The sequence below is a fragment of the Salvelinus fontinalis genome, chromosome 5 (genome assembly GCF_029448725.1).
Source record: "Salvelinus fontinalis isolate EN_2023a chromosome 5, ASM2944872v1, whole genome shotgun sequence".
Lineage (NCBI taxonomy): Eukaryota > Metazoa > Chordata > Actinopteri > Salmoniformes > Salmonidae > Salvelinus > Salvelinus fontinalis.
This window is the reverse complement of record NC_074669.1, coordinates 64,495,862-64,520,271: the sequence shown is the minus strand read 5'-3', so window position 1 is coordinate 64,520,271 and position 24,410 is coordinate 64,495,862. Positions and strand designations below refer to the sequence as shown.

The 24,410-nt window shown below is 46.1% G+C and overlaps 1 protein-coding gene across 1 annotated transcript; it reads left to right on the top strand.

The window, feature by feature from the left end:
* The first annotated feature begins 345 nt into the window (after positions 1 to 345).
* Positions 346 to 23,831, top strand: LOC129856017 (condensin complex subunit 3-like). The gene is made up of 9 exons (XM_055924145.1): positions 346 to 469; positions 5,791 to 6,021; positions 7,264 to 7,445; positions 11,811 to 11,973; positions 17,181 to 17,348; positions 21,004 to 21,124; positions 22,733 to 22,780; positions 22,925 to 22,994; positions 23,524 to 23,831. Exons 1-9 carry the CDS (start codon positions 392 to 394, stop codon positions 23,648 to 23,650), a joined length of 1,188 nt encoding a protein of 395 aa, XP_055780120.1. The 5' UTR covers positions 346 to 391; the 3' UTR covers positions 23,651 to 23,831.
* The last annotated feature ends 579 nt before the right edge of the window (positions 23,832 to 24,410 follow it).

Here is a 24,410-nt window from a genome sequence, read left to right as displayed (position 1 = left end):
CTCCCTCCCTCTCCTCCCTCCCTCTCCTCCCTCCCTCTCCTTCCTCCCTCTCTTCCCTCCCTCCCTCTCCTTCCTCCCTTCCTCTCCCCTTCCCTCCCACCCTCTCCCCCTCCCTCCCCTCTCCTCCCTCCCTCCCTCCCCCTCTCCCCCTCCCTCCCTCTCCTCCCTCCCTCCCTCCCTCCCTCCCTCTCCTTCCTCCCTCCCTCCCTCCCTCCCCTCCCTCCCTCTCCTTCCTCCCTCCCTCCCTTCCTCCCTCCCTCCCTCTCCTTCCTCCCTCCCTCTCCTTCCTCCCTCCCTCTCTTCCCTCCCTCCCCCTCTCCTCCCTCCCGTCCTCCCTCCCTCCTGTCAGATCCTGCCCAGTATATCCAACGCCCAGCCAGCGGTGAGGAACATGGCAGTGGTGTGTTTGGGGACCTGTGCTCTGCACAGCAAAGACCTGGTCAACACACATCTGGTGCTGCTGCTGCAGGTACCTACAATAAGAACCCTCGGCCTCTGTAGATAGCCCAGCTAGATGAGGTATAGACCCTCTCTGTAGATAGCCCAGCTAGATGAGGTATAGACCCTCTCTGTAGATAGCCCAGCTAGATGAGGTATAGACCCTCTCTGTAGATAGCCCAGCTAGATGAGGTATAGACCCTCTGTGTCTCTGTAGATAGCCCAGCTAGATGAGGTATAGACCCTCTGTGTCTCTGTAGATAGCCCAGCTAGATGAGGTATAGACCCTCTGTGTCTCTGTAGATAGCCCAGCTAGATGAGGTATAGACCCTCTCTGTAGATAGCCCAGCTAGATGAGGTATAGACCCTCTGTGTCTCTGTCTCTCTGTAGATAGCCCAGCTAGATGAGGTATAGACCCTCTCTGTGTCTCTGTCTCTCTGTAGATAGCCCAGCTAGATGAGGTATAGACCCTCTCTGTAGATAGCCCAGCTAGATGAGGTATAGACCCTCTGTCTCTCTGTAGATAGCCCAGCTAGATGAGGTATAGACCCTCTGTGTCTCTGTAGATAGCCCAGCTAGATGAGGTATAGACCCTCTCTGTCTCTGTAGATAGCCCAGCTAGATGAGGTATAGACCCTCTGTGTCTCTGTAGATAGCCCAGCTAGATGAGGTATAGATCCTCTGTGTCTCTGTAGATAGCCCAGCTAGATGAGGTATAGATCCTCTGTGTCTCTGTAGATAGCCCAGCTAGATGAGGTATAGACCCTCTGTGTCTCTCTGTAGATATCCCAGCTAGATGAGGTATAGACCCTCTGTGTCTCTGTAGATAGCCCAGCTAGATGAGGTATAGACCCTCTGTGTCTCTCTGTAGATAGCCCAGCTAGATGAGGTATAGACCCTCTCTGTGTCTCTGTAGATAGCCCAGCTAGATGAGGTATAGACCCTCTGTGTCTCTGTAGATAGCCCAGCTAGATGAGGTATAGACCCTCTCTGTCTCTGTAGATAGCCCAGCTAGATGAGGTATAGACCCTCTGTCTCTGTAGATAGCCCAGCTAGATGAGGTATAGACCCTCTCTGTCTCTGTAGATAGCCCAGCTAGATGAGGTATAGACCCTCTGTCTCTGTAGATAGCCCAGCTAGATGAGGTATAGACCCTCTGTGTCTCTGTAGATAGCCCAGCTAGATGAGGTATAGACCCTCTGTGTCTCTGTAGATAGCCCAGCTAGATGAGGTATAGACCCTCTGTCTCTGTCTCTCTGTAGATAGCCCAGCTAGATGAGGTATAGACCCTCTCTGTGTCTCTCTGTAGATAGCCCAGCTAGATGAGGTATAGACCCTCGGTCTCTGTAGATAGCCCAGCTAGATGAGGTATAGACCCTCTGTGTCTCTCTGTAGATAGCCCAGCTAGATGAGGTATAGACCCTCTGTGTCTCTGTAGATAGCCCAGCTAGATGAGGTATAGACCCTCTGTGTCTCTGTAGATAGCCCAGCTAGATGAGGTATAGACCCTCTCTGTCTCTCTGTAGATAGCCCAGCTAGATGAGGTATAGACCCTCTCTGTAGATAGCCCAGCTAGATGAGGTATAGACCCTCTGTCTCTCTGTAGATAGCCCAGCTAGATGAGGTATAGACCCTCTCTGTGTCTCTGTAGATAGCCCAGCTAGATGAGGTATACACCCTCTGTGTCTCTGTAGATAGCCCAGCTAGATGAGGTATAGACCCTCTGTGTCTCTCTGTAGATAGCCCAGCTAGATGAGGTATAGACCCTCTGTGTCTCTGTAGATCGCCCAGCTAGATGAGGTATAGACCCTCTGTGTCTCTGTAGATAGCCCAGCTAGATGAGGTATAGACCCTCTGTGTCTCTGTAGATAGCCCAGCTAGATGAGGTATAGACCCTCTCTCTCTCTGTAGATAGCCCAGCTAGATGAGGTATAGACCCTCTCTGTCTCTCTGTAGATAGCCCAGCTAGATGAGGTATAGACCCTCTGTGTCTCTGTAGATAGCCCAGCTAGATGAGGTATAGACCCTCTGTGTCTCTGTAGATAGCCCAGCTAGATGAGGTATAGACCCTCTGTGTCTCTCTGTAGATAGCCCAGCTAGATGAGGTATAGACCCTCTCTGTAGATAGCCCAGCTAGATGAGGTATAGACCCTCTCTGTAGATAGCCCAGCTAGATGAGGTATAGACCCTCTGTGTCTCTCTGTAGATAGCCCAGCTAGATGAGGTATAGACCCTCTGTGTCTCTGTAGATAGCCCAGCTAGATGAGGTATAGATCCTCTCTGTCTCTGTAGATAGCCCAGCTAGATGAGGTATAGACCCTCTGTGTCTCTGTAGATAGCCCAGCTAGATGAGGTATAGACCCTCTGTCTCTGTCTCTCTGTAGATAGCCCAGCTAGATGAGGTATAGATCCTCTGTGTCTCTGTCTCTCTGTAGATAGCCCAGCTAGATGAGGTATAGACCCTCTGTCTCTGTCTCTCTGTAGATAGCCCAGCTAGATGAGGTATAGATCCTCTGTGTCTCTGTCTCTCTGTAGATAGCCCAGCTAGATGAGGTATAGACCCTCTGTCTCTCTGTAGATAGCCCAGCTAGATGAGGTATAGACCCTCTGTGTCTCTGTAGATAGCCCAGCTAGATGAGGTATAGACCCTCTCTGTGTCTCTGTAGATAGCCCAGCTAGATGAGGTATAGACCCTCTGTGTCTCTGTAGATAGCCCAGATAGATGAGGTATAGACCCTCTCTGTGTCTCTGTAGATAGCCCAGCTAGATGAGGTATAGACCCTCTGTGTCTCTGTAGATAGCCCAGCTAGATGAGGTATAGACACTCTGTCTCTGTAGATAGCCCAGCTAGATGAGGTATAGACCCTCTCTGTAGATAGCCCAGCTAGATGAGGTATAGACCCTCTGTGTCTCTGTAGATAGCCCAGCTAGATGAGGTATAGACCCTCTGTCTCTCTGTAGATAGCCCAGCTAGATGAGGTATAGACCCTCTGTGTCTCTGTAGATAGCCCAGCTAGATGAGGTATAGACCCTCTCTGTGTCTCTCTGTAGATAGCCCAGCTAGATGAGGTATAGACCCTCGGTCTCTGTAGATAGCCCAGCTAGATGAGGTATAGACCCTCTGTGTCTCTCTGTAGATAGCCCAGCTAGATGAGGTATAGACCCTCTGTGTCTCTGTAGATAGCCCAGCTAGATGAGGTATAGACCCTCTGTGTCTCTGTAGATAGCCCAGCTAGATGAGGTATAGACCCTCTCTGTCTCTCTGTAGATAGCCCAGCTAGATAAGGTATAGACCCTCTCTGTAGATAGCCCAGCTAGATGAGGTATAGACCCTCTGTCTCTCTGTAGATAGCCCAGCTAGATGAGGTATAGACCCTCTCTGTGTCTCTGTAGATAGCCCAGCTAGATGAGGTATAGACCCTCTGTGTCTCTGTAGATAGCCCAGCTAGATGAGGTATAGACCCTCTGTCTCTCTGTAGATAGCCCAGCTAGATGAGGTATAGACCCTCTGTGTCTCTGTAGATAGCCCAGCTAGATGAGGTATAGACCCTCTGTGTCTCTGTAGATAGCCCAGCTAGATGAGGTATAGACCCTCTGTGTCTCTCTGTAGATAGCCCAGCTAGATGAGGTATAGACCCTCTGTGTCTCTCTGTAGATCGCCCAGCTAGATGAGGTATAGACCCTCTCTGTCTCTCTGTAGATAGCCCAGCTAGATGAGGTATAGACCCTCTGTGTCTCTGTAGATAGCCCAGCTAGATGAGGTATAGACCCTCTGTGTCTCTGTAGATAGCCCAGCTAGATGAGGTATAGACCCTCTGTGTCTCTGTAGATAGCCCAGCTAGATGAGGTATAGACCCTCTGTGTCTCTCTGTAGATAGCCCAGCTAGATGAGGTATAGACCCTCTGTGTCTCTCTGTAGATAGCCCAGCTAGATGAGGTATAGACCCTCTGTGTGTCTCTGTAGATAGCCCAGCTAGATGAGGTATAGACCCTCTGTGTCTCTCTGTAGATAGCCCAGCTAGATGAGGTATAGACCCTCTGTGTCTCTCTGTAGATAGCCCAGCTAGATGAGGTATAGACCCTCTGTGTGTCTCTGTAGATAGCCCAGCTAGATGAGGTATAGATCCTCTGTCTCTCTGTAGATAGCCCAGCTAGATGAGGTATAGACCCTCTGTGTCTCTGTAGATAGCCCAGCTAGATGAGGTATAGACCCTCTGTGTCTCTGTAGATAGCCCAGCTAGATGAGGTATAGACCCTCTGTGTCTCTGTAGATAGCCCAGCTAGATGAGGTATAGACCCTCTGTGTCTCTGTAGATAGCCCAGCTAGATGAGGTATAGACCCTCTGTCTCTGTCTCTCTGTAGATCGCCCAGCTAGATGAGGTATAGACCCTCTGTGTCTCTGTAGATAGCCCAGCTAGATGAGGTATAGACCCTCTGTCTCTGTCTCTCTGTAGATAGCCCAGCTAGATGAGGTATAGACCCTCTGTGTCTCTGTAGATAGCCCAGCTAGATGAGGTATAGACCCTCTGTGTCTCTGTAGATAGCCCAGCTAGATGAGGTATAGACCCTCTGTCTCTGTCTCTCTGTAGATAGCCCAGCTAGATGAGGTATAGACCCTCTGTGTCTCTGTAGATAGCCCAGCTAGATGAGGTATAGACCCTCTGTCTCTGTCTCTCTGTAGATAGCCCAGCTAGATGAGGTATAGACCCTCTGTGTCTCTCTGTAGATAGCCCAGCTAGATGAGGTATAGACCCTCTGTGTCTCTGTAGATAGCCCAGCTAGATGAGGTATAGACCCTCTGTCTCTGTGTCTCTGTAGATAGCCCAGCTAGATGAGGTATAGACCCTCTGTCTCTCTGTAGATAGCCCAGCTAGATGAGGTATAGACCCTCTGTGTCTCTCTGTAGATAGCCCAGCTAGATGAGGTATAGACCCTCTGTGTCTCTCTGTAGATAGCCCAGCTAGATGAGGTATAGACCCTCTGTCTCTCTGTAGATAGCCCAGCTAGATGAGGTATAGACCCTCTGTGTCTCTGTAGATAGCCCAGCTAGATGAGGTATAGACCCTCTGTGTCTCTGTAGATAGCCCAGCTAGATGAGGTATAGACCCTCTGTGTCTCTCTGTAGATATCCCAGCTAGATGAGGTATAGACCCTCTGTGTCTCTCTGTAGATAGCCCAGCTAGATGAGGTATAGACCCTCTGTGTCTCTGTAGATATCCCAGCTAGATGAGGTATAGACCCTCTGTGTCTCTCTGTAGATAGCCCAGCTAGATGAGGTATAGACCCTCTGTGTCTCTGTAGATAGCCCAGCTAGATGAGGTATAGACCCTCTGTCTCTGTCTCTCTGTAGATCGCCCAGCTAGATGATGTTAAGATCCGTATCAGTGCTCTGAGGTCAGTCATCGACCTGCTGCTGCTCTACGGCTTCGCAATGCTGGCTGAACGCCCCGCCCCCGCGACAGCACAGCCCTCCCATTCGCCAGCCAACCAGGAAGACCAGGAGAAGGGGGAGGAGCCGGAGGAGGGGAGCAGCACCGCTCAGTCCATCCTGATGATGCTGTCCGACTTCCTGGACAGCGAGGTGTGTGTTTGTGTGTTTGTGTGTGTGTGTGTGTGTGTGTGTGTGTGTGTTAGAAAGTGTGTGTGTTAGAAAGTGTGTGTGTTAGAAAGTGTGTGTGTTAGAAAGTGTGTGTGTTAGAAAGTGTGTGTGTTAGAAAGTGTGTGTGTGTGTGTGTGTGTGTGTGTGTGTGTGTGTGTGTGTTAGAAAGTGTGTGTGTTAGAAAGTGTGTGTGTTAGAAAGTGTGTGTGTTAGAAAGTGTGTGTGTTAGAAAGTGTGTGTGTGTGTGTGTGTGTGTTAGAAAGTGTGTGTGTGTGTGTTAGAAAGTGTGTGTGTTAGAAAGTGTGTGTGTTAGAAAGTGTGCGTGTTAGAAAGTGTGCGTGTTAGAAAATGTGCGTGTTAGAAAATGTGCGTGTTAGAAAATGTGCGTGTTAGAAAATGTGCGTGTTAGAAAGTGTGCGTTTTAGAAAGTGTGTGTGTTTATGATTCGGTGTGTGTGTGTGTTTATGATTCTCTGTGTGTGTGTGTGTGTGTGTGTGTTTATGATTCTCTGTGTGTGTGTGTGTGTGTGTTTATGATTCTCTGTGTGTGTGTGTGTGTGTGTTTATGATTCTCTGTGTGTGTGTTTATGATTCTCTGTGTGTGTGTTTATGATTCTCTGTGTGTGTGTGTTTATGATTCTCTGTGTGTGTGTGTTTATGATTCGGTGTGTGTGTGTGTGTGTTTATGATTCGGTGTGTGTGTGTTTATGATTCGGTGTGTGTGTGTTTATGATTCGGTGTGTGTGTGTTTATGATTCGGTGTGTGTGTGTGTTTATGATTCTCTGTGTGTGTGTGTTTATGATTCGGTGTGTGTGTGTGTGTGTGTGTTTATGATTCGGTGTGTGTGTGTGTTTATGATTCGGTGTGTGTGTGTGTGTGTGTTTATGATTCGGTGTGTGTGTGTTTATGATTCGGTGTGTGTGTGTTTATGATTCGGTGTGTGTGTGTTTATGATTCGGTGTGTGTGTGTTTATGATTCGGTGTGTGTGTGTTTATGATTCTGTGTGTGTGTGTGTGTTTATGATTCTGTGTGTGTGTGTGTGTTTATGATTCTGTGTGTGTGTGTGTGTTTATGATTCTGTGTGTGTGTGTGTGTTTATGATTCTGTGTGTGTGTGTGTTTATGATTCGGTGTGTGTGTGTTTATGATTCGGTGTGTGTGTGTTTATGATTCGGTGTGTGTGTATTTATGATTCGGTGTGTGTGTGTGTGTGTGTGTGTGCAGGTGTCTGAGCTGCGTACCGAGACAGCGGAGGGTCTGGCCAAGCTGATGTATTCCGGGCGGATCTCCAGCGCCAAGCTCCTCTCCCGATTGGTGTTGCTATGGTACAACCCCGTCACCGAGGACGACACCAGACTACGCCACTGCCTTGGCGTGTTCTTCCAGCTGTACGCCCGGGAGAGCAGGTACGACACACCCCTAGATACACTGTGGAAATACTCTGACCCCTAGATACACTGTGGATATACTCTGACCCCTAGATACACTGTGGATATACTCTGACCCCTAGATACACTGTGGATATACTCTGACCCCTAGATACACTGTGGATATACTCTGACCCCTAGATACACTGTGGATATACTCTGACCCCTAGATATACTCTGACCCCTAGATACACTGTGGATATACTCTGACCCCTAGATACACTGTGGATATACTCTGACCCCTAGATACACTGTGGATATACTCTGACCCCTACATACACTGTGGAAATACTCTGACCCCTAGATACACTGTGGATATACTCTGACCCCTAGATACACTCTGACCCCTAGATACACTGTGGATATACTCTGACCCCTAGATACACTGTGGATATACTCTGACCCCTAGATACACTCTGACCCCTAGATACACTGTGGATATACTCTGACCCCTAGATACACTCTGACCCCTAGATACACTGTGGATATACTCTGACCCCTACATACACTGTGGAAATACTCTGACCCCTAGATACACTGTGGATATACTCTGACCCCTAGATACACTCTGACCCCTAGATACACTGTGGATATACTCTGACCCCTAGATACACTGTGGATATACTCTGACCCCTAGATGTACTCTGACCCCTAGATGTACTCTGACCCCTACATACACTGTGGATATACTCTGACCCCTACATACACTGTGGATATACTCTGACCCCTAGATACACTCTGACCCCTAGATACACTGTGGATATACTCTGACCCCTAGATACACTGTGGATATACTCTGACCCCTAGATACACTGTGGATATACTCTGACCCCTAGATACACTGTGGATATACTCTGACCACTAGATACACTGTGGATACACTCTGACCCCTAGATATACTCTGACCCCTAGATACACTGTGGATATACTCTGACCCCTAGATGTACTCTGACCCCTAGATGTACTCTGACCCCTACATACACTGTGGATATACTCTGACCCCTACATACACTGTGGATATACTCTGACCCCTAGATACACTCTGACCCCTAGATACACTGTGGATATACTCTGACCCCTAGATACACTGTGGATATACTCTGACCCCTAGATACACTGTGGATATACTCTGACCCCTAGATACACTCTGACCCCTAGATACACTGTGGAAATACTCTGACCCCTAGATACACTGTGGATATACTCTGACCCCTAGATACACTCTGACCCCTAGATGTACTCTGACCCCTAGATACACTGTGGATATACTCTGACCCCTAGATACACTGTGGATATACTCTGACCCCTACATACACTGTGGATATACTCTGACCCCTAGATACACTGTGGATATACTCTGACCCCTAGATGTACTCTGACCCCTAGATACACTGTGGATATACTCTGACCACTAGATACACTGTGGATATACTCTGACCCCTAGATACACTGTGGAAATACTCTGACCCCTAGATACACTGTGGATATACTCTGACCCCTAGATGTACTCTGACCCCTAGATGTACTCTGACCCCTAGATACACTGTGGATATACTCTGACCCCTAGATACACTGTGGATATACTCTGACCCCTAGATACACTGTGGATATACTCTGACTCCTAGATACACTGTGGATATACTCTGACCCCTAGATAAACTACATGTACAGTGCCAGTCAAAAGTTTGGACACACCTACTCATTCAACGGTTTTTCTTTATTTTAAATATTTTCATATTTAAGACATCAGAACAATGAAATAACACAAGGAATCATGTAGCAACCAAAAAGTGATAAACAAATCCAAATATATTTTAGATTCTTCAAAGTAGCCACGCTTGACATTCTCTCAACCAGGTTCACCTGGAATGCTTTTCCAACAGTCTTGAAGGAGTTCCCACATATGCTGAGCACTTGTTGGCTGTTTTTCCTTCACTCTGCTTTCCGACTCATCCCACACCATCTCAATTGGGTTGAGGTCGGGTGATTGTGGAGGCCAGGTCATCTGATGCAGCAGTCCATCACTCTCCTTCTTGGTCAAATAACCCTTAGACAGCCTGGAGGTGTGTTGGGTTATTGCCCTGTTGAAAAACAAAGGATAGTCACATTAAGCGCAAACCAGAAGTCTGCCTTGACTTCTAAATATACCATTGACAGTGTCACAAGCAAAGCACCACCCACATCATCGCACCACCTCCTCCATGCTTCGCGGTGGGAACCACACATGCAGAGATCATCTGTTCACTTACTCTGCCTCTCACAAAGATCTCAGATTTGGACTCATTTCCACCGGTCTAATGTCCATTGCTCGTGTTTCTTGGCCCAATCAAGTCTCTTCTTCTTATTGGTGTCCTTTAGTAGTGGTTTGTTTGCAGCAATTCAACCATAAAGGCCTGATTCACGCAGTCTCCTCTGAACAGCTGATGTTGATGTTGAGATGTGTCTGTTACTTGAACTCTGTGAAGCATTTATTTGGGCTGCAATCTGAGGCTGGTAACTCTAATGGACTCATCCTCTGCAGCAGAGGTAACTCTGGGTCTTCCATTCCTGAGGCAGTCCTCATGAGAACCAGTTTCATCATAGTGCTTGATGGTTTTTGCGACTGCACTTGAAGAAACTTTAAAAGTTCTTGACATTTTCCGGATTGACTGACCTTCATGTGTTAAAGTAATGATGGACTGTCGTTTCTCTCTGCTTATTTGAGCTGTTCTTGCCATAATATTGGTATTTTACCAAATAGGGCCATCTTCTGTATACCACCCTACTTTGTCACAACACAACTGATTGGCTCAAATGCATTAAGAAGGAAAGAAATTCCACAAATTAACTTTTTAACAAGGCACGCCTGTTAATTGAAATGCATTCCAGGTGACTACCTCATGAAGCTGGTTGAGAGAATGCCAAGAATGTGCAAAGATGTCATCAAGGCAAAGAGTGGCTACTTTAAAGAATCTCAAATATAAAATATATTTTGATTTGGTTAACACTGTTTTGGTTACTATATGAATCCATATTTACTTGTTTACTGACTGTGTTCAGGGCCCACCAGGAGTGTGTATACTGACTGTGTGTTCAGGGCCCACCAGGAGTGTGTTTACTGACTGTGTGTGTGTTCAGGGCCCACCAGGAGTGTGTTTACTGACTGTTTGTGTTCAGGGCCCACCAGGAGTGTGTATACTGACTGTGTGTGTGTTCAGGGCCCACCAGGAGTGTGTTTACTGACTGTGTGTGTGTTCAGGGCCCACCAGGAGTGTGTTTGCTGACTGTTTGTGTTCAGGGCCCACCAGGAGTGTGTTTACTGACTGTGTGTGTGTTCAGGGCCCACCAGGAGTGTGTTTACTGACTGTGTGTGTGTGTGTTCAGGGCCCACCAGGAGTGTGTATACTGACTGTGTGTTCAGGGTCCACCAGCAGTGTGTTTACTGACTGTGTGTGTGTTCAGGGTCCACCAGGAGTGTGTTTACTGACTGTGTGTGTGTTCAGGGTCCACCAGGAGTGTGTATACTGACTGTTTGTGTTCAGGGCCCACCAGGAGTGTGTTTACTGACTGTGTGTGTGTTCAGGGCCCACCAGGAGTGTGTATACTGACTGTGTGTGTGTGTTCAGGGCCCACCGGGAGTGTGTTTACTGACTGTGTGTGTGTTCAGGGCCCACCAGGAGTGTGTTTACTGACTGTGTGTGTGTTCAGGGCCCACCAGGAGTGTGTATACTGACTGTTTGTGTTCAGGGCCCACCAGGAGTGTGTTTACTGACTGTTTGTGTTTACGGTCCACCAGGAGTGTGTTTACTGACTGTGTGTGTGTTCAGGGCCCACCAGGAGTGTGTTTACGGTCCACCAGGACTGTGTTTACTGACTGTGTGTGTGTTCAGGGCCCACCAGGAGTGTGTATACTGACTGTGTGTGTGTTCAGGGCCCACCAGGAGTGTGTTTACGGCCCACCAGGAGTGTGTTTACTGACTGTTTGTGTTCAGGGTCCACCAGGAGTGTGTATACTGACTGACTGGTGTGTGTGTGTGTGTGTGTGTGTGTGTGTTCAGGGCCCACCAGGAGTGTGTTTACTGACTGTGTGTGTGTGTGTGTGTGTGTGTTCAGGGCCCACCAGGAGTGTGTTTACTGACTGTGTGTGTTCAGGGCCCACCAGGAGTGTGTTTACTGACTGTGTGTGTGTTCAGGGCCCACCAGGAGTGTTTACTGTGTGTGTGTGTGTGTGTTCAGGGCCCACCAGGAGTGTGTTTACTGACTGTGTGTGTGTTCAGGGCCCACCAGGAGTGTGTTTACTGACTGTGTGTGTGTTCAGGGCCCACCAGGAGTGTGTTTACTGACTGTGTGTGTGTGTGTGTTCAGGGCCCACCAGGAGTGTGTGGAGGAGTGTTTCCTGCCCACCCTCCAGACCCTGCTGAATGCTCCGGCTACGTCTCCGCTGGCCGAGGTGGACGTCACTAACGTAGCAGAACTGCTCGTCGAGCTGACCCGGCCCAGCTCTCTCATAAAGCCTGGAGACACACAGGTTTAGTATCACCTCACTATAACATCTATACAGTAGTGATGGGGCCCAGCTCTCTCATAAAGCCTGGAGACCCACAGGTTTAGTATCACCTCATTATAACATCTATACAGTAGTGATGGGGCCCAGCTCTCTCATAAAGCCTGGAGACACACAGGTTTAGTATCACCTCACTATAACATCTATACAGTAGTGATGGGGCCCAGCTCTCTCATAAAGCCTGGAGACACACAGGTTTAGTATCACCTCACTATAACATCTATACAGTAGTGATGGGGCCCAGCTCTCTCATAAAGCCTGGAGACACACAGGTTTAGTATCACCTCACTATAACATCTATACAGTAGTGATGGGGCCCAGCTCTCTCATAAAGCCTGGAGACCCACAGGTTTAGTATCACCTCATTATAACATCTATACAGTAGTGATGGGGCCCAGCTCTCTCATAAAGCCTGGAGACACACAGGTTTAGTATCACCTCACTATAACATCTATACAGTAGTGATGGGGCCCAGCTCTCTCATAAAGCCTGGAGACACACAGGTTTAGTATCACCTCACTATAACATCTATACAGTAGTGATGGGGCCCAGCTCTCTCATAAAGCCTGGAGACCCACAGGTTTAGTATAACCTCACTATAACATCTATACAGTAGTGATGGGGCCCAGCTCTCTCATAAAGCCTGGAGACCCACAGGTTTAGTATCACCTCACTATAACATCTATACAGTAGTGATGGGGCCCAGCTCTCTCATAAAGCCTGGAGACCCACAGGTTTAGTATAACCTCACTATAACATCTATACAGTAGTGATGGGGCCCAGCTCTCTCATAAAGCCTGGAGACCCACAGGTTTAGTATAACCTCATTATAACATCTATACAGTAGTGATGGGGCCCAGCTCTCTCATAAAGCCTGGAGACCCACAGGTTTAGTATAACCTCACTATAACATCTATACAGTAGTGATGGGGCCCAGCTCTCTCATAAAGCCTGGAGACCCACAGGTTTAGTATAACCTCACTATAACATCTATACAGTAGTGATGGGGCCCAGCTCTCTCATAAAGCCTGGAGACCCACAGGTTTAGTATAACCTCATTATAACATCTATACAGTAGTGATGGGGCCCAGCTCTCTCATAAAGCCTGGAGACCCACAGGTTTAGTATAACCTCACTATAACATCTATACAGTAGTGATGGGGCCCAGCTCTCTCATAAAGCCTGGAGACACACAGGTTTAGTATAACCTCACTATAACATCTATACAGTAGTGATGGGGCCCAGCTCTCTCATAAAGCCTGGAGACCCACAGGTTTAGTATAACCTCATTATAACATCTATACAGTAGTGATGGGGCCCAGCTCTCTCATAAAGCCTGGAGACCCACAGGTTTAGTATCACCTCATTATAACATCTATACAGTAGTGATGGGGCCCAGCTCTCTCATAAAGCCTGGAGACCCACAGGTTTAGTATCACCTCACTATAACATCTATACAGTAGTGATGGGGCCCAGCTCTCTCATAAAGCCTGGAGACCCACAGGTTTAGTATAACCTCACTATAACATCTATACAGTAGTGATGGGGCCCAGCTCTCTCATAAAGCCTGGAGACCCACAGGTTTAGTATCACCTCACTATAACATCTATACAGTAGTGATGGGGCCCAGCTCTCTCATAAAGCCTGGAGACCCACAGGTTTAGTATAACCTCACTATAACATCTATACAGTAGTGATGGGGCCCAGCTCTCTCATAAAGCCTGGAGACCCACAGGTTTAGTATAACCTCATTATAACATCTATACAGTAGTGATGGGGCCCAGCTCTCTCATAAAGCCTGGAGACCCACAGGTTTAGTATAACCTCACTATAACATCTATACAGTAGTGATGGGGCCCAGCTCTCTCATAAAGCCTGGAGACCCACAGGTTTAGTATAACCTCATTATAACATCTATACAGTAGTGATGGGGCCCAGCTCTCTCATAAAGCCTGGAGACCCACAGGTTTAGTATCACCTCATTATAACATCTATACAGTAGTGATGGGGCCCAGCCATTATAACCTAACCATTATAACCTAACCATTATAACCTAACCATTATAACCTAACCATTATAACCATTATAACCTAACCATTATAACCTAACCATTATAACCATCATAACCTAACCATCATAACCTAACCATTATAACCTAACCATCATAACCTAACCATCATAACCTAACCATCATAACCTAACCATTATAACCTAACCATCATAACCTAACCATCATAACCTAACCATTATAACCTAACCATTATAACCTAACCATTATAACCTAACCATTATAACCTAACCATTATAACCATTATAACCTAACCATTATAACCATTATAACCTAACCATTATAACCTAACCATCATAACCTAACCATCATAACCTAACCATTATAACCATTATAACATAACCATTATAACCTAACCATCATAACCATTATAACCTAACCATCATAACCTAACCATTATAACCTAACCATTATAACCTAACCATTATAACCTAACCATTATAACCTAACCATTATAACCTAACCATTATAACCTAACCATTATAACCTAACCATTATAACCTAACCATCATAACCTAACCATCATAACCTAACCATTATAACCTAACCATTATAACCATTATAACCATTATAACCTAACCATTATAACCTAACCATTATAACCTAACCATTATAACCTAACCATTATAACCTAACCATTATAACCAAACCATTATAACCATCATAACCTAACCATTATAACCATCATAACCTAACCATCATAACCTAACCATTATAACCTAACCATTATAACCATTATAACATAACCATTATAACCTAACCATCATAACCATTATAACCTAACCATCATAACCTAACCATTATAACCTAACCATTATAACCTAACCATTATAACCTAACCATTATAACCTAACCATTATAACCTAACCATTATAACCTAACCATTATAACCTAACCATTATAACCTAACCATCATAACCTAACCATCATAACCTAACCATTATAACCTAACCATTATAACCTAACCATTATAACCTAACCATTATAACCTAACCATTATAACCTAACCATTATAACCTAACCATTATAACCTAACCATTATAACCTAACCATTATAACCTAACCATTATAACCTAACCATTATAACCTAACCATTATAACCATTATAACCTAACCATTATAACCATTATAACCTAACCATTATAACCATTATAACCTAACCATTATAACCTAACCATTATAACCATTATAACCATTATAACCTAACCATTATAACCATTATAACCTAACCATTATAACCATTATAACCTAACCATTATAACCATTATAACCTAACCATTATAACCTAACCATTATAACCATTATAACCTAACCATTATAACCATTATAACCTAACCATTATAACCATTATAACCTAACCATTATAACCATCATAACCTAACCATTATAACCTAACCATTATAACCATTATAACCTAACCATTATAACCATTATAACCTAACCATTATAACCATTATAACCATTATAACCTAACCATTATAACCTAACCATTATAACCTAACCATTATAACCTAACCATTATAACCATTATAACCTAACCATTATAACCTAACCATTATAACCTAACCATTATAACCATCATAACCTAACCATTATAACCATCATAACCTAACCATCATAACCTAACCATTATAACCATTATAACCTAACCATTATAACCTAGCCATTATAACCTGACCATTATAACCTAACCATTATAACCTGACCATTATAACCTAACCATTGTAACCTGACCATTATAACCTAACCATTATAACCATTATAACCTAACCATTATAACCTAACCATTATAACCATTATAACCTAACCATTATAACCTAACCATTATAACCTAACCATTATAACCTAACCATTATAACCTGACCATTATAACCTAACCATTATAACCTAACCATTATAACCTAACCATTATAACCTAACCATCATAACCTAACCATTATAACCTAACCATTATAACCATTATAACCTAACCATTATAACCTAACCATTATAACCTGACCATTATAACCTAACCATTATAACCTGACCATTATAACCTAACCATCATAACCTAACCATTATAACCTAACCATTATAACCTAACCATCATAACCTAACCATTATAACCTAACCATTATAACCTAACCATCATAACCTAACCATTATAACCTAACCATTATAACCATTATAACCTAACCATTATAACCTGACCATTATAACCTAACCATTATAACCATCATAACCTAACCATTATAACCTAACCATTATAACCATTATAACCTAACCATTATAACCTAACCATTATAACCATTATAACCTAACCATTATAACCTAACCATTATAACCATCATAACCTAACCATTATAACCATCATAACCTAACCATCATAACCTAACCATTATAACCATTATAACCTAACCATTATAACCTAGCCATTATAACCTGACCATTATAACCTGACCATTATAACCTAACCATTATAACCTGACCATTATAACCTGACCATTATAACCATTATAACCTAACCATTATAACCTAACCATTATAACCATTATAACCTAACCATTATAACCTAACCATTATAACCTAACCATTATAACCTAACCATTATAACCTGACCATTATAACCTAACCATTATAACCTGACCATTATAACCTAACCATCATAACCTAACCATTATAACCTAACCATCATAACCTAACCATCATAACCTAACCATTATAACCTAACCATTATAACCATTATAACCTAACCATTATAACCTAACCATTATAACCTGACCATTATAACCTAACCATCATAACCTAACCATTATAACCTAACCATTATAACCTAACCATCATAACCTAACCATTATAACCTAACCATTATAACCATTATAACCTAACCATTATAACCTGACCATTATAACCTAACCATTATAACCTAACCATTATAACCTAAACATCACCAAGATGACTATCAGGCCACTTCAATATAATCCAACCGTAATATCAACTCTGCTGCCAGCATTACTGGCCTCATCCCTCTGGAGGCTAAACGTGTGTGTGTGTGTGTGTGTGTGTGTGTGTGTGTGTGTGTGTGTGTGTGTGTGTGTGTGTGTGTGTGTGTGTGTGTGTGTAGGAGGTGTGTGTCCACGACTACCTGGCAGTGCGTGTGTGTGGTGAGATGCTGAAGGACCCGTCAGCTCCAGAAGTCCGTCTCTACTCCAAAGTACTGAGCAGTCTGGAGCTCAGTACTGACATAAACACCACAAGAGACCTGGTGACCCTGTTACAACAAGTTACACAGGTACAGTACTGACAACAAGAGACCTGGTGACCCTGTTACAACAAGTTACACAGGTACAGTACTGACAACAAGAGACCTGGTGACCCTGTTACAACAGGTACAGTACTGACAACAAGAGACCTGGTGACCCTGTTACAACAGGTACAGTACTGACAACAAGAGACCTGGTGACCCTGTTACAACAGGTACAGTACTGACAACAAGAGACCTGGTGACCCTGTTACAACAGGTACAGTACTGACAACAAGAGACCTGGTGACCCTGTTACAACAGGTACAGTACTGACAACAAGAGACCTGGTGACCCTGTTACAACAGGTTACACAGGTACAATACTGACGACAAGAGACCTGGTGACCCTGTTACAACAAGTTACACAGGTACAGTACTGACAACAAGAGACCTGGTGACCCTGTTACAACAGGTTACACAGGTACAATACTGACGACAAGAGACCTGGTGACCCTGTTACAACAAGTTACACAGGTACAGTACTGACAACAAGAGACCTGGTGACCCTGTTACAACAAGTTACACAGGTACAGTACTGACAACAAGAGACCTGGTGACCCTGTTACAACAGGTACAGTACTGACAACAAGAGACCTGGTGACCCTGTTACAACAGGTACAGTACTGACAACAAGAGACCTGGTGACCCTGTTACAACAGGTACAGTACTGACAACAAGAGACCTGGTGACCCTGTTACAACAGGTACAGTACTGACAACAAGAGACCTGGTGACCCTGTTACAACAGGTACAGTACTGACAACAAGAGACCTGGTGACCCTGTTACAACAGGTACAGTACTGACAACAAGAGACCTGGTGACCCTGTTACAACAGGTACAGTACTGACAACAAGAGACCTGGTGACCCTGTTACAACAGGTTACACAGGTACAATACTGACGACAAGAGACCTGGTGACCCTGTTACAACAAGTTACACAGGTACAGTACTGACAACAAGAGACCTGGTGACCCTGTTACAACAGGTTACACAGGTACAATACTGACGACAAGAGACCTGGTGACCCTGTTACAACAGGTTACACAGGTACAATACTGACGACAAGAGACCTGGTGACCCTGTTACAACAGGTTACACAGGTACAATACTGACGACAAGAGACCTGGTGACCCTGTTACAACAGGTTACACAGGTACAATACTGACGACAAGAGACCTGGTGACCCTGTTACAACAGGTTACACAGGTACAATACTGACGACAAGAGACCTGGTGACCCTGTTACAACAGGTTACACAGGTACAATACTGACGACAAGAGACCTGGTGACCCTGTTACAACAAGTTACACAGGTACAATACTGACAACAAGAGACCTGGTGACCCTGTTACAACAGGTACAGTACTGACAACAAGAGACCTGGTGACCCTGTTACAACAGGTACAGTACTGACAACAAGAGACCTGGTGACCCTGTTACAACAGGTACAGTACTGACAACAAGAGACCTGGTGACCCTGTTACAACAGGTACAGTACTGACAACAAGAGACCTGGTGACCCTGTTACAACAGGTACAGTACTGACAACAAGAGACCTGGTGAGTACAACAGGTACAGTACTGACAAGAGACCTGGTGACCCTGTTACAACAGGTACAGTACTGACAACAAGAGACCTGGTGACCCTGTTACAACAGGTACAGTACTGACAACAAGAGACCTGGTGACCCTGTTACAACAGGTACAGTACTGACAACAAGAGACCTGGTGACCCTGTTACAACAGGTACAATACTGACAACAAGAGACCTGGTGACCCTGTTACAACAGGTACAGTACTGACAACAAGAGACCTGGTGACCCTGTTACAACAGGTACAGTACTGACAACAAGAGACCTGGTGACCCTGTTACAACAGGTACAGTACTGACAACAAGAGACCTGGTGACCCTGTTACAACAGGTACAGTACTGACAACAAGAGACCTGGTGACCCTGTTACAACAGGTACAGTACTGACAACAAGAGACCTGGTGACCCTGTTACAACAGGTACAGTACTGACAACAAGAGACCTGGTGACCCTGTTACAACAGGTACAGTACTGACAACAAGAGACCTGGTGACCCTGTTACAACAGGTACAGTACTGACAACAAGAGACCTGGTGACCCTGTTACAACAGGTACCCTGTTACAACAGGTACAGTACTGACAACAAGAGACCAGGTACCCTGTTACAACAGGTACAGTACTGACAACAAGAGACCTGGTGACCCTGTTACAACAGGTACAGTACTGACAACAAGAGACCTGGTGACCCTGTTACAACAGGTACAGTACTGACAACAAGAGACCTGGTGACCCTGTTACAACAGGTACAGTACTGACGACAAGAGACCTGGTGACCCTGTTACAACAGGTACAGTACTGACAACAAGAGACCTGGTGACCCTGTTACAACAGGTACAGTACTGACGACAAGAGACCTGGTGACCCTGTTACAACAGGTACAGTACTGACAACAAGAGACCTGGTGACCCTGTTACAACAGGTACAGTACTGACGACAAGAGACCTGGTGACCCTGTTACAACAGGTACAGTACTGACGACAAGAGACCTGGTGACCCTGTTACAACAGGTACAGTACTGACAACAAGAGACCTGGTGACCCTGTTACAACAGGTACAGTACTGACAACAAGAGGACCTGGTGACCCTGTTACAACAGGTACAGTACTGACAACAAGAGGACCTGGTGACCCTGTTACAACAGGTACAGTACTGACGACAAGAGGACCTGGTGACCCTGTTACAACAGGTACAGTACTGACAACAAGAGACCTGGTGACCCTGTTACAACAGGTACAGTACTGACAACAAGAGACCTGGTGACCCTGTTACAACAGGTACAGTACTGACAACAAGAGACCTGGTGACCCTGTTACAACAGGTACAGTACTGACAACAAGAGACCTGGTGACCCTGTTACAACAGGTACAGTACTGACAACAAGAGACCTGGTGACCCTGTTACAACAGGTACAGTACTGACGACAAGAGACCTGGTGACCCTGTTACAACAGGTACAGTACTGACAACAAGAGACCTGGTGACCCTGTTACAACAGGTACAGTACTGACAACAAGAGACCTGGTGACCCTGTTACAACAGGTACAGTACTGACAACAAGAGACCTGGTGACCCTGTTACAACAGGTACAGTACTGACAACAAGAGACCTGGTGACCCTGTTACAACAGGTACAGTACTGACAAGAGACCTGGTGACCCTGTTACAACAGGTACAGTACTGACAAGAGACCTGGTGACCCTGTTACAACAGGTACAGTACTGACAACAAGAGACCTGGTGACCCTGTTACAACAGGTACAGTACTGACATCAAGAGACCTGGTGACCCTGTTACAACAGGTACAGTACTGACAACAAGAGACCTGGTGACCCTGTTACAACAGGTACAGTACTGACAACAAGAGACCTGGTGACCCTGTTACAACAGGTACAGTACTGACAAGAGACCTGGTGACCCTGTTACAACAGGTACAGTACTGACATCAAGAGACCTGGTGACCCTGTTACAACAGGTACAGTACTGACGACAAGAGACCTGGTGACCCTGTTACAACAGGTACATTTCCTGATGACACCAAACTAACCCATGTCTGTGTAGGAGGTGAAGGATCGCATCGCTTTGCGTGCTGTGGAGAAGCTGATTGGACAGCTGCAGGACTCCAACAACCAACCAGATCTCAGCGCTACGAGACTACAGCCTGTAGATGTCAACGCTGAGGGTAACGGGAGAGAGGAGACTACTACTGAGGGTAAAGAGAGAGAGAGAGGAGACTACTACTGAGGGTAGAGAGAGAGAGAGAGAGAGAGAGGAGACTACTACTGAGGGTAGAGAGAGAGGAGACTACTACTGAGGGTAGAGAGAGAGAGAGAGGAGACTACTACTGAGGGTAGAGAGAGAGAGAGAGGAGACTACTACTGAGGGTAAAGAGAGAGAGAGAGGAGACTACTACTGAGGGTAGAGAGAGAGAGAGAGGAGACTACTACTGAGGGTAGAGAGAGAGAGAGAGGAGACTACTACTGAGGGTAAAGAGAGAGAGAGAGGAGACTACTACTGAGGGTAAAGAGAGAGAGAGAGGAGACTACTACTGAGGGTAGAGAGAGAGAGAGAGGAGACTACTACTGAGGGTAAAGAGAGAGAGAGAGGAGACTACTACTGAGGGTAAAGAGAGAGAGAGAGGAGACTACTACTGAGGGTAAAGAGAGAGAGAGAGGAGACTACTACTGAGGGTAGAGAGAGAGAGAGGAGACTACTACTGAGGGTAGAGAGAGAGAGAGAGGAGACTACTACTGAGGGTAGAGAGAGAGAGGAGACTACTACTGAGGGTAGAGAGAGAGAGAGAGAGGAGACTACTACTGAGGGTAGAGAGAGAGAGAGAGAGGAGACTACTACTGAGGGTAGAGAGAGAGAGAGAGAGGAGACTACTACTGAGGGTAGAGAGAGAGAGAGGAGACTACTACTGAGGGTAAAGAGAGAGAGAGAGGAGACTACTACTGAGGGTAGAGAGAGAGAGGAGACTACTACTGAGGGTAAAGAGAGAGAGAGAGAGGAGACTACTACTGAGGGTAGAGAGAGAGAGAGAGAGGAGACTACTACTGAGGGTAGAGAGAGAGAGAGAGAGGAGACTACTACTGAGGGTAGAGAGAGAGAGAGAGGAGACTACTACTGAGGGTAGAGAGAGAGAGAGAGAGAGAGAGAGGAGACTACTACTGAGGGTAGAGAGAGAGGAGACTACTACTGAGGGTAAAGAGAGAGAGAGAGGAGACTACTACTGAGGGTAGAGAGAGAGAGGAGACTACTACTGAGGGTAGAGAGAGAGAGGAGACTACTACTGAGGGTAGAGAGAGAGAGAGAGGAGACTACTACTGAGGGTAGAGAGAGAGAGGAGACTACTACTGAGGGTAGAGAGAGAGAGGAGACTACTACTGAGGGTAGAGAGAGAGAGAGGAGACTACTACTGAGGGTAGAGAGAGAGAGAGAGGAGACTACTACTGAGGGTAGAGAGAGAGAGAGAGGAGACTACTACTGAGGGTAGAGAGAGAGAGAGAGGAGACTACTACTGAGGGTAGAGAGAGAGAGGAGACTACTACTGAGGGTAGAGAGAGAGAGGAGACTACTACTGAGGGTAGAGAGAGAGAGGAGACTACTACTGAGGGTAGAGAGAGAGAGAGAGGAGACTACTACTGAGGGTAGAGAGAGAGAGAGAGGAGACTACTACTGAGGGTAGAGAGAGAGAGAGAGGAGACTACTACTGAGGGTAGAGAGAGAGAGAGAGGAGACTACTACTGAGGGTAGAGAGATGTAACTCCTAATGTCTTCATCTCTACAGAAGCTGCCAACCAGGACCTGGACCAGTCTGCCAAGAGGCCCAAGAGAGGTATTACCCCATGTTACACACCTCCTGCTAATCTCTGACAGGGTTGAGCACCACAAACAGTTGATCCTGTGCGTGTTTGTGTGTGTGTGTGTGTGTGTGTGTGTGTGTGTGTGTGTGTGTGTGTGTGTGTGTGTGTGTGTGTAGGTCAGAGGAAACCCTCCACAGCCAAAGGAGCCAAGAAGTCCAGCAGATCGGCAGAGTCCTCCGAGGAAAGGTGAGAGGAGGAGAGGGGTGTGTTGAGGGGAGGGGATGGGGTGTGTGTGTTGAGGGTGTGTGTGTGTGTTGAGGAGGGGAGAGGAGAGGGGTGTGTGAACACTGTAGTATTGTATTAGTATCTTAATCGTCCCTGAATGTTGAAAATGGATCCGTTCTGTACATCACCTTTAACTTCTTCTACTCTCTCTCCGTCTCCCTCCTCCTCCTCCTTTCCGTCTCCCTCCTTTCCCTCTCCCTCCTCCTCCTCTCCCTCCTCCTCCTCCTCCTTTCCCTCTCCCTCCTCCTCCTCCTTTCCGTCTCCCTCCTCTCCCTCCTCCTTTCCGTCTCCCTCCTCTCCGTCTCCCTCCTCTCCGTCTCCCTCCTCCTCCTCTCCTCCTCCTCTCCGTCTCCCTCCTCCTCCTCTCCGTCTCCCTCCTCCTCCTCTCCGTCTCCCTCCTCCTCCTCTCCGTCTCCCTCCTCCTCCTCTCCGTCTCCCTCCTCCTCTCCGTCTCCCTCCTCCTCCTTTCTGTCTCCCTCCTCCTCTATAGTGATGGGGAGAATGTTCCAGACTCGGTACCGGTAACCCGTTCATCCCGCCGGGCCAAGACGGCAGCTTTGGACAAAACCAGACTGGACCTCAGTGCCCTCATCAACCAGGAGGCTAACACCTCGTAGAGTCCCAGGTCGGATAGGGTAGAGAGGTCAGAGGTCAGGATGTGTGTGGCTGCCTAGTGGAATCACTAACGTATCAGAGTAGAGGACATGTCTCTAACCCTGTTGATCTACAAAGGAATGTCTATGATCAACCTGAATTAAAAATGTATTTTAATTGGATTAAATAAAACTATTAACCTTCCTCCTGCCTGTGGTGTCTCTCTGCTGTAATTCACCCTTAGTTATTGCACCTGTATTCCTCATTGAGGTCAGGAGAACTCTGTATTCCTCCAGGAAGTCCCATTGAGGTCAGGAGAACTCTGTATTCCTCCAGGAAGTCCCATTGAGGTCAGGAGAACTCTGTATTCCTCCAGGAAGTCCCATTGAGGTCAGGAGAGTTCTGTATTCCTCCAGGAAGTCCCATTGAGGCCAGGAGAGTTCTGTATTCCTCCAGGAAGTCCCATTGAGGTCAGGAGAACTCTGTATTCCTCCAGGAAGTCCCATTGAGGTCAGGAGAACTCTGTATTCCTCCAGGAAGTCCCATTGAGGTCAGGAGAGTTCTGTATTCCTCCAGGAAGTCCCATTGAGGCCAGGAGAGTTCTGTATTCCTCCAGGAAGTCCCATTGAGGTCAGGAGAACTCTGTATTCCTCCAGGAAGTCCCATTGAGGTCAGGAGAACTCTGTATTCCTCCAGGAAGTCCCATTGAGGTCAGGAGAACTCTGTATTCCTCCAGAAAGTCCCATTGAGGTCAGGAGAACTCTGTATTCCTCCAGGAAGTCC